This window comes from Cololabis saira, chromosome 18 (assembly GCF_033807715.1).
Source record: "Cololabis saira isolate AMF1-May2022 chromosome 18, fColSai1.1, whole genome shotgun sequence".
NCBI lineage: Eukaryota > Metazoa > Chordata > Actinopteri > Beloniformes > Belonidae > Cololabis > Cololabis saira.
The window spans coordinates 34,962,472-34,974,001 of record NC_084604.1 but is presented as its reverse complement, the minus strand read 5'-3'; the positions used below and the strand labels follow the sequence as shown (position 1 = coordinate 34,974,001).

General features: G+C 35.9%; 1 protein-coding gene across 1 annotated transcript; it reads left to right on the top strand.

Annotated features, from left to right (window-relative positions):
* The first annotated feature begins 3,163 nt into the window (after positions 1 to 3,163).
* LOC133464386 (cholesterol 24-hydroxylase-like) lies at positions 3,164 to 10,987 on the top strand. Its single transcript, XM_061746311.1, has 15 exons — positions 3,164 to 3,345; positions 3,433 to 3,510; positions 3,689 to 3,770; positions 3,937 to 4,010; positions 4,918 to 5,004; positions 5,813 to 5,951; positions 6,077 to 6,187; positions 6,279 to 6,441; positions 7,620 to 7,685; positions 8,347 to 8,419; positions 8,491 to 8,575; positions 8,750 to 8,860; positions 10,114 to 10,202; positions 10,282 to 10,348; positions 10,435 to 10,987. The coding sequence occupies exons 1-15, from the start codon at positions 3,197 to 3,199 to the stop codon at positions 10,573 to 10,575; spliced, it is 1,515 nt and encodes a 504-aa protein (XP_061602295.1). The 5' UTR covers positions 3,164 to 3,196; the 3' UTR covers positions 10,576 to 10,987.
* The last annotated feature ends 543 nt before the right edge of the window (positions 10,988 to 11,530 follow it).

The window sequence follows — 11,530 nt, the reverse complement described above, 5'->3', positions numbered from 1 at the left end:
TTTTCAGACGACTTTTTACTTTTACTCCTTACATTTTCACGCAATTATCTGTACTTTTTACTCCTTACATTTTAAAAACAGCCTCGTTACTCTATTTCATTTCGGCCTTTAAATAAAAACTATCCAGTTAAATTGCTCCATCCGGATAGAGTGAATTTGGTTGTGGTTGTTTCAGATGTTCTTGTCCAGTTTTGTTCTTACATCCGTTCCCTCAGATTCCTGCAACTAAACTTGGATGTACATTCCAATAAAGGTTAGGATAAATGTACACATACACATATATGGTTCTTTAATGTATTTGCATTATACTAAGATACAGTATATCTCAAAAGTGAGTACACCCTTTAGATTTTTGCAAATATTCTGTCATATCTTTTCAGGGGATAACATTATCCTACTGAAACTTTGATATAACTTAAAGTAGTGAGTGTGCTGCTTGAATAACAGTATAGATTTATTGTCCATTGAAAATTACTCAGTACACAGCTGTTAATGTCTAAACAGCTGGCAACAAAAGTGAGTACACCCCATAGTGAACATGTCTAAATTGTGCCCAAAGTGTCAATATTTTGTGTAACCACCATTGCTATCTAGCACTGCTTTAACCCTCCTGGGCATGGAGTTCACCAGAGCTGCACAGGTTGCTTCTGGAATCTTCTTCCACTCCTCCATGACGACATCATGGAGCGTACAGATGTTGGACACCTTGCACTCCTCCACCTTCCTCTTGAGGATGCCCCACATGTGCTCAATTGGGTTTAGGTCTGGAGACATACTTGGCCAGTCCATCACCTTAACCTTCAGCTTCTTCAGCAAGGCCGTTGTCATCTTGGAGGTGTGTTTAGGGTCATTATCATGTTGGAAAACTGCCCTACGGGCCAGTTCCTGAAGAGAGGGGATCATGCTCTGCTGCAGGATGTCACAGTATATATTGGAATTCATGTGTCCCTCAATGAAAGGCAGCTCCCCAGTGCCGGCAGACCTCATGCAGCCCCAGACCATGATGCTGCCACCACCATGCTTGACTGTAGGCAAAACACATTTGTCTTGGTACTCCTCACCAGTGTGCCGCCACACACGCCGGACCCACAACCCAAACAGGTTTATTTTGGTCTCATCAGACCACAGGACATGGTTCCAGTAACTCATGTTCTTGGTTTCATTGTCTTCAGCAAACTGTTTGCAGGCTTTCTTATGCATCGGTTTCAGAAGAGGCTTCTGTCTGGGGCGACGGCCATACAAACCGATTTGATGCAGTGTGCGGCGTATGGTCTGGGCACTGACAGGCTGACATCCCACTTCTGCAACCTCTGCAGCAATGCTGGAAGCACTCGCACGTCTATGTTTGGAAACCAACCTCTGGATATGACGCTGAGCACGTGGACTCAACTTCTTGGGTCGACCCTGGCGAGGCCTGTTCCGAGTGGAACCTGTCCTGGAAAACCGCTGTATGAGCTTAGCTGTGCTGCAACTCATTTTCATGGTGTTGGCAATCTTCTTATAGCCAAGGCCATCTTTGTGAAGCGCAATAATCCTTTTTTTCAGCCGCTCAAAGAGTTCCTTGCACATGAGGTGCCATGTTGTCCAGCATTCAGAGAGAATTGTGCCCAAAACACCAAATTTAACAGCCTTGCTTATCATTTACACCTGAATCGTTGTAACACTAACGAGTCGCATGACACCAGGGCGGGAAAACAACATCATTGGGCACAATTAGGACATGTTCACTATGGGGTGTACTCACTTTTGTTGCCCGCTGTTTAGACATTAACAGCTGTGTACTGAATAATTTTCAAAGGACAATAAATCTATACTGTTATTCAAGCAGCACACTGACTACTTTCAGTTATATCAAAGTTTCATTAAGATAGTGTTATCCCCTGAAAAGATATGACAGAATATTTGCAAAAATCTAAAGGGTGTACTCACTTTTGAGATATACTGTACATTCATTTTTAATGACTTTTTTCCCCCCTTACATTACGTTTACTTTTATACTTTAAGTAGTTTTGAAACCAGTACTTTTATACTTTTACTTGAGTAAAAAACTTGAGTTGATACTTCAACTTCTACAGGAGTATTTTTAAACTTTAGTATCTATACTTCTACCTGAGTAATGAATGTGAATACTTTTGACACCTCTGATCATTTACAATTAAAGAAACTGGTCTGCTTGCAAAAAAGAGTTTCTGGTCATTTGGGTTATTGTATTAATTGCAGTACTCGAGTTGAAGGGGGGATGGCATCCCCCCTGAAATAAAAAATGGTCCAAATCATCCCCCCTGTAAAACTGCCATCCCCCCTTTCCATCCCTTATGTCATTTCATCAATGAATGTGGTTTTACTGCTTTTTCAACATTTAGAGTCATCACCAGAAAAATAACACCAGAAAAATAACTTATTTGACAATTTTCACCTGTTTCAAGTAAATTTTCACTTGAAATAAGTAGAAAAATCTGCCAGTGGGACAAGATTTATCTTCTTATTACAAGCAAAAAAATCTTGTTCCACTGGCAGATTTTTCTACTTATTTCAAGTGAAAATCTAATTGAAACAGGTGAAAATTGTTGTTTTTCCAGTGATGAGTCTTGTTTTAAGTGTAATAAGATTTCTTTACTAAATGAGACATTTTAACTAGAAATAGGACAAATATTCTTGTTAAGATTTTGAGTTTTTGCAGTGATCCATTTTACTTATCCTGTGAAGGACAGAGTCATATTGATAAGTTCAGAAAAGTGTTTTTTATTGTTGTGTTTGATGTATTTGATGTAAGCCCAGTGGATATTTAAAGCTTACAGAAGGCTGCATTTAACTGCTGCTATGTCATTCCTGCAGTATTTCTGCAGGTTTTTTGGTCACTGCTATTATTTGTAATATATTATATTATTTGTAATCAGCACAAATTATCTGTACCCATATGATAAAATCCACCATCCCCCCTGATGTTTTTTTTTACAACTCGAGTACTGATTAATTGACATAATAAACTACAGTTAATTACGGAGCCCCTTTGGTGACATTTAAAAAAAAAATAATAATAATGCGTGGCTACGAGATATGAAGTGGAAACAGCGTCAGAAGCGTTGTGGATGTGATTGGATGATTAGTCCAGTGTACCAGAGTTCATCAGCAGCAACCTGGCTGTCACCTGACATTAGTGAACGTCTCCCTCCGCAGCAGGACTCGCTGCACCAACATGGCACTTTTCACACTATTACTGAGTTTGGGCGCTAAGGCGCTTTTACTCTTGCTCGTTTTTCTTGTCGTGGCCTTTCTCGCTTACTGCATGTATATCAAACATATCCATATGAAATACGACCACATACCTGGACCGCCGAGAGCCAGGTGAGGCGACGCGAGGCGACGCTGCTTTTACACCAAACTGTTTTGTAAAGGCACTTTTTTCTCACCCCTTTTCCTCTCTCGCTACAGTTTTCTCTTTGGTCATTCAACAACGTTTTTGAACATAATGAAGAAGGACGGAATTGTACACGACAAAATGCTGGAGTGGTGAGCGACATTGATGTATTTATGCGTAGTAATAGTTCACTCTTTTTACCAGGAAGTGTCACTATTATGCTCTTTTGACCGTTTAAATGTATAATTATTTCCATAATAACCTGAGTGCAGTGATTTGTAATAATTGTTTCCACTATACACTAAAATAATAACGAGATGTCATTTGCAGGGCAGAGATTTACGGACCTGTTTACAGATTAAATGCTCTACATGTCGTTTCTCTGTGTGTGACCTGTCCAGAGGCGACTAAGGTAAACACACCTGTGGGAACAGAGGGGACACAAAGTTGAAAAAAAATAAAAGAAAAAGAAGAAAAATTTAAATTTCCACTCCCTCACTGCACACAAAAGTCCCTCAGTGTTTTAATCTGAAGCCATCATCTTTGAATGTCCAGTATTTTGTTCCTTCTGGTTGCAGGAAATCCTGATGTCCCCAAAGTACCGCAAAGACAAACTAATCTACAGGAGACTCTTCAACCTGTTTGGCCAAAGGTGGTTTATCAGACAAAGTAGACACACTTAGGCCTGTGTTGAAAAAATGGATTTCCCAATTCTAAATCGATTCTCATATTAATTCCTAAAAATCGATTCCATGTCTAAAGATCGATTTTTTTCATTTATTTATTTATTTTTTTATTTTTTTTTTATTTATTTATGTATTTTTTTTCATCATTACATTACAACTTTTGGTTATTTTTTTGTTTATCCCCAAAAAAGGAATGTTTTGTTGGACACGAGAATAACTGGTGCCATGTTTTTGCCTTTAAATATGTTTAAAGGTATGAAAACATTAAAGTGTTAGGTTATAATTGCATAAATTGTCTATATTTCATTACTTTATATACTGTCTTGGGGTTACATTTGCAAAAAATTATATAGCCTAAACCAAATGCTCAAAAATTAAAAACCAAAATAGACCGAAAATGGAACAAATAAAAACGGAATGTGGGAAAAAATTTAAACCGATTTCATCCGTCTCTGTTTCCTCCCTGGATCTATTTGGTAATTCTGACCCACGATGTTTCTGAAAGCAGTTCTATCAGCATTCTGGGAGCTGATTGGTCCTTACAGCATCATTAGCTGCAATACTTGCTGTTGAATCTCAATATAATACTAGTGTTAATATTTTGCAGAACTACAGTCATATAATTCATGCAACAGCTCAAAAAACAGTTTTAATAACACTAACCCAAATCAATATCGGAATCGAATCGAATCAAATCTTGATAATCGATTCTGAATCTTAAGAATCGGAATCGATCCCCAGCCCTAGACACACTGGTGATGATGTGCCAATTCATCAGCATGGTGTTGGATTATTTTGCACGTTCTGTAACGTGAGCTCATTTACAACCACCTTCTTTGATTTAAAGTGTTTCCTTATCGGTCTCTTTTGCAGGTTCTTTGGCAACGGCCTGGTAACGGCACAGGATCATGAGCTGTGGTACAAACAGCGCCGGATCATGGACCCTGCATTCAGCAGCCTGTGAGTTATTTTGTATCTGCTCGTTCATTATTTTATATCCTTAATTTACAATACATGGCAAACTTTCCCCAGTTTCTTCTGTACTATTTCACCCAGTTACAGAGTCGGTGAGGCTTTTTTGGTATCTCCTGGATGTGTTGTCTCATTTCTACGACGGAGTATTAGGACCAAACTAAGACAAAAAAAATGGGAAATTACGAGAATAAAGTCATAATATAATGAGAATAAAGTCGTAAAAATTACGAGAATAAAGTCGTAATGTTGCGAGAATAAAGTTGTAATAGAATAAAGTCGTAATATTATGAGAATAAAGTCTTAATATTACGAGAATAAAGTCATAAAATTACGAGAATAAAGTCGTAACATTACGAGAATAAAGTCGTAATATTACGAGAATAAAAGTCGTAATATTACGAGAATAAAAGTCGTAATATTACGAGAATAAAGTCGTAATATTACGAGAATAAAGTCGTAATATTACGAGAATAAAGTCGTAATATTACGAGAATAAAGTGGTAATTTATGAGAATAAAGTCGTAATATTATGAAAATAAAGTGGTAATTTATGAGAACTCTAACAGGAAGAGGAGTCTTCTCCCTGTGTTAAAAATGAGGAATATTGAGCAGTATCTTGTGAAGTTATATTTATATATTTATAATATATTACGACTTTATTCTCGTAATATTACGACTTTATTCTCAAAATATTACGACTTTATTCTCGTAATATTTTTTACTTTATTCTCGTAATTTTTTTGTCTCAGTTTGGCCCTAATACTCCGTCGTACATTTCTGTCCTTCTTTCCAGGTATTTAAGAGGTCTCATGGGGACTTTCAATGAAAGGGCGGAGAAACTGATGGATAAACTTGCAGATGCTGCTGATGATAATGCAGAGGCCAACATGCTGCAGCTTGTCAACTGTGTTACACTGGATGTTATTGCCAAGGTATAATCAGTTTTACAGCTTTATCCAATACATAAATGTGAAGAAAATATGAATAACATACTTTCTTTAAATTAAATCATATTGCTCTCCTTGAATATGTATGTTTTTTTTATGATAACGTTCAGGTTGCTTTTGGCATGGATTTAGACCTCCTGAAGAATAGTTCACCTTTCCCTAAAGCCATCAACACCTGTCTGAAAGGGATGATGTATTATGTTAGAGACGCCTTTTTTCAGGTATTGATAACACTTCATTATTATCAATTTAAATCAGGACTGATGTAAATCTGATCGGCGGCAGCTTGACATCTTCTGTCGGTTTTCCCAGTTAAATCCGAAGAATAGATCATTCATTAACGAAGTGAGGGACGCCTGCCGCCTGCTGCGCAAAACCGGAGCTGAGTTGATCCACCAAAGAAAGGTTGCCATGCAGAACGGCGAAGATGTTCCCAAAGACATCCTCACGCAAATCATCAAAACCGCTGCCACAGGTGATGCTCCCTTGATTTGATTTGATTTATTTTATTTTTGTACATGTAAAAAAAAAGAAAAGAAACAACACTTCATGAGAAGAAAATAACAAAAAAACAAAACAAGGAATTTCATCTTTTAAAACTTGCTACTTTGATTTACATGTGCCAAAAAAGGAGTAGGAAGAAGTGTAAACTTATTTAGTCCTACCCCCATTCACTGATCATTTAACCTGTATTTATAATTATTCACACACTGTACTCACACTGCTAAGTAACAGTATTGTTATTATTATTATTACTATTATATACTGTAATTATACTCACACACATACTTATACATGCATACATACATACTATAGTTGAATATTTCTATATATTTGTACACATATGCCCATATAGATATTTATATAAATATACTTATTTACACTATCTATGTGTGTGTGTGTGTGTGTGTATATATATATATATATATATATATATATATATATATATATATATATATATATTAGGGCTGGGCGATATATCGAGATTTTAATATATATCGATATATTTTCAAACGCGATATGGTACGAGACAATATCGTTTATATCGATTTAAATTTTTTTTATTTATTTTTTTTTATGATTTTGATATAGCTTATTTTGTGACAAATTGACTTGAATGTTTTATTTGATATTTGCACAAATGTTTTGTTATTTGCACAACTGTCAACCTCAGTGGAAAAGTCTGCCTGTTACTGTCTACATTGTATTAATTACACAGTGTATTTTAATGTAATTGTTATGCAGGAAAGGGATATTTGTTTTATTTTATTCAAGAAGCATTTTTATTCTATATATGCAGGCAGTTTATTTTCATTTCATTTGTTTTATACATTTTGATATTGTGCAGACCTCTGTTAATAAAGGAACCTGTGTGACATTTGGCACGAGGCTTTGTATTAAAACTGACTGTTTTTTTAAGGGTTTGCCTCAGAAAAAAATGAAGCTAACAGAGATGCTATGCTATAATGCTTTGGGGGAAACCCCAATTATGGCACAGAAAAAATATCGATATATATCAGGTATCGCCATTCAGCTGGAAAATATCGAGATGTGACTTGGTCCACATCGCCCAGCCCTAGATAAGATGGGACATGATTGTATAACTGGAAGTGTAAAAGCTGAGTTGTCCATTTATTTCTCCCAAAACTACAGAAGAAAATATGACTGAAGAAGATGAGGAGTTTATGTTGGATAATTTTGTGACATTCTTCATCGCTGGTGAGTTTTTTTTGGCTATGAAGTCATGAGAAATGCTCTGAAATAAGTTTGAAGATTTGTTTCTTTCCTTCTAAGCATGACTAATTGTTGAGGGTCGTTTACCCACACTGTCAACGAATGGGTCACAGTTTTCAGTTTAACTGTATTTAACCTCTAAAGAAAGTAATTTACCTTACATATGTATTTCTTTGATTATTATTTTGTTCATTGTGGATGGATTATATACGATACAAATATAACTGCCTGCATTCAAGGCTGTTCGTGGATCATTGTAGAGGTGACTGGGAGATTGGACTCTTGAATTTAGGATATTGTAGGAGACCGGTTCAATTATGATTATAATTACTGATATTGCTTATTGGTTGTTTGTGTTGTATTTATTTTTTGTTATTTTGTCTTTTCCTTCTTTTTCTTTTTTCTTTTCTTTTCTTTTAATTTTTATAGGTTATATATGATATGATATTGTGAGGAAGGGACAGGACTAAATAAGCGTTCTGCTTCCTCCTGTTCCCTCTCGAACACATTGTTTTGCTGTGTGTTTTATTTTTGAATGAGACTGTTAAATTGTTTTGCTTTTTTATATTTTGATGCTTTTAATTTGATGGGGTTTTGTTGTGTTCGAGACAAAGCCAACAATAAACTCAGTTTTTCACCATTTCAGGGCAAGAAACAACAGCCAATCAACTTGGGTTTTGCATCATGGAACTTGGAAGACATCCTGAAATACTGCAGAAGTAAGATCTGATAACGCAGTGGAAGACAGTTAAACCATATAATTGATTTAATATTTAATTTAATTTTACAGGGTGAAAAAAGAGGTGGATGATGTAATCGGGATGAAACAGGACTTAAATTACGATGACCTCGGGAAACTGGTCTATCTTTCACAGGTACTCAAATAAATGTGTAACTTTTTATTGAATGTGACCGACTTTTTCCTCCCGCGTGCATATCAAGATTTACTGTGACAGACCAGGATAATCCTGGTTTATTTTTCTCAGGACTCCCACTTGAAGTTACTTTATTATTTATTAATATAACCTTGCATTTCAACTCTCCCACAGGTGCTCAAAGAGACTTTGAGAATCTACCCGACGGCGCCAGGCACGTCCCGTGACCTTCCTGAAGACTTGGTCATCAACGGTGTACAGATACCGGGAGGAGCCAACTGCTTCGTGAGTGTTTTTCACTGAAAAGCCGTTGAGTTCTTATGAGATTAGCGAGTTCACTGTGAACAAAGTATTTATACGGTAAAGTTGGAATCATTTTGTTTTCAGAAACATTCATCTTTTTTATTAAAAATACTCCTGTTGAAGTATCAACTCAAGTTTTTTACTCAAGTAAAAGTATAAAAGTACTGGTTTCAAAACTACTTAAAGTATAAAAGTAAAAGTAATGTAAGGGGGAAAAAAGCCATTAAGGACAAAAGGTATTGAAAATTAATGCATCTTAGTATAATGCAAATATATTAAAGAAGCATATATGTGTACTATTGAGCATTAACATGTGTTTCAGAGAGCAGCAGATATGATGACTAGTTGCCTATAAGTATTGTAATGGTGCAAAAAGTCAAACTTCAGAGGCATGTTATCATTTATCCTAACCTTTATTGGAATGTACATCCAAGTTTAGTTGCAGGAATCTGAGGGAACGGATGTAAGAACAAAACTGGACAAGAACATCTGAAACAACCACAACCAAATTCACTCTATCCGGATGGAGCAATTTAACTGGATAGTTTTTTTTAAAGGCCGAAAGGAAATAGAGTAACGAGGCTGTTTTTAAAATGTAAGGAGTAAAAGTAAAAAGTCGTCTGAAAGGTCATTAAGTGTGAATAGTTGAAAATATATTTAATTCCAACTTTATGGACTTTAAATATTTACAAATGTCTTTATTTCACAATAATTTTCACAATTCACATTTTCACATTCACGATTTCTATTCTACCCACATTCCTACCCTCCCCATAATTACCCTAGGGGAAAAAAAAAAAAAAAACATACATTAAGGGAGAACAAAATTAAATAATGGTTAATTTTTCCAATGGTAAAAAAACTGAAATTTGATCCAAAAAAAACTTGAAAGTTGGAGGGGAATCATCTTTCCAAAGTAAAAGTATGCATTTCTTAGTATGTATGTGATCATAATTAATATCATGCTTTTTTTCCGGTCTAACTGAAGATCCAGTGTGTCATTTAATAAATACAAATTGGAGCTTAACTCAAAATTAATTTCTAATACTGATTGTGTGAAGGAATGAATTGATTTCCAGAAACTTATTAAAAGATCACATTCCCAAAACATATGTACAAATGTTCCATCGATTCTTTTACATCTTGGACATTTTGAAGAGATATCCTTTGAAATTTTGTGCATTTTAATTGGAGTTAAATTACAAATGTTTTTAACGAAATATGTCAATATTCAGTTCAGCTCGTATGTGTGTGGGAGAATGGAGAAATTCTTCAAGGACCCACTGACATTTGATCCAGACAGATTTCACCCAGATGCTCCCAAGTAAGAAAATCATAATTTTCTTTCACATAATGGCAGAGTTTGAAAGGAAAAGTGATTGTTTTCATTTCTGTTTTGTAAGGCCTTATTACTGCTACTACCCCTTTGCCCTCGGCCCACGCTCCTGCCTGGGACAGAACTTTGCACAGGTGGGCGGGACTAAATGATCAATAATTACACCCACAACACATGTGATTACATGGACTGTGCTCAAGGAGTGGTGTTGTGTTTTCAGATGGAGGCTAAAGTGGTGATGGCCAAGCTGCTCCAGAGGTTTGACTTCACCCTCGTCCCAGGGCAGACCTTTGACATCCTGGACACCGGCACGCTCAGGCCAAAGGGCGGAGTGGTGTGTTCGGTTAGACACAGGAAGTAACCAAGTTAAGTGGTCTTAAACCTCTGTGACAAGAAGAAATTCCAGCATCCCACATGATGAAAGTGAATCAAGTCGAGCTGACTGTTATCTTTGTACTTCAGTCTCTTCCAGATGCTACACACGTGCATACTGCAAAATTTGATTATTTTTCAGCTAATTTTTAAATGTCCTTAATGTTATACCTTGTTCAGAGTAGAGGTGGGTGCAATTCACCGATGTGTCGATGCATCGCGATGCGTCACGTGACGATTTGGAATCGATTAATTAAAAAAAAAAAAATTAAATTATCCTATCCAGATTCCAGACTGAATAAGCTGCTGAATCATTTCATTTTCATGAATGCACATTTCTTATTGTTCACTTGAAATATGGCAGATATGTTTACACTAAATAAAGTTGATGGAAGTACAAATCTTGTTTACTTGAATTAATGAACTCATTAAATCCAGGGCTTGACCGTTTTCAGTGTTTTCCGCCAATAGAGGGCGCTCTCATGCAAGTGCAGCTTTCCCTGGTCAAAGTTAAGTAAGTCAAAGAGCAAATCTTTACATAGTCATAAAATACATTATTTTGTGTCTTTGAAAAATATCAAATGTTCAAAAAACCTTGTTATTTACTTAATGAGTGTTGTTAGAGGAACTGAGTTAATTGATTGGCTATTTATTTACAAATGTAGCCACAGATGAAGACAAAATCAATCTTGTATGGAAAAAAGCATAAAAAATCACAATAAACGAAGAATCGTGGCACCAATAATTGAATCGACAATTGAAGAATCGAAGCTCCAATAATCGAAATCGAATCGTGAGGTACCCTTGTTTGCACACCCCTAGTTCAGAGTATATTTACATTAAAGTGTTCATTTAACTTGTTCCTTCTGTTGTGCATATATTAATAATCAAATTTAATGAAATTTTCTTAACAGAACTTGTGACTGAAACCCTGTTTGCAACAC

Bases quoted from the DNA above. Each gene is read 5' to 3' on its own strand.
- LOC133464386 (XM_061746311.1), top strand. From the start codon at position 3,197: ATGGCACTTTTCACACTATTACTGAGTTTGGGCGCTAAGGCGCTTTTA. The intron at 3,346-3,432 runs GTGAGGCGACGC...CTCTCGCTACAG, and splicing joins CCTGGACCGCCGAGAGCCAG to TTTTCTCTTTGGTCATTCAA. The intron at 8,420-8,490 runs GTAAGATCTGAT...TTAATTTTACAG, and splicing joins CATCCTGAAATACTGCAGAA to GGTGAAAAAAGAGGTGGATG.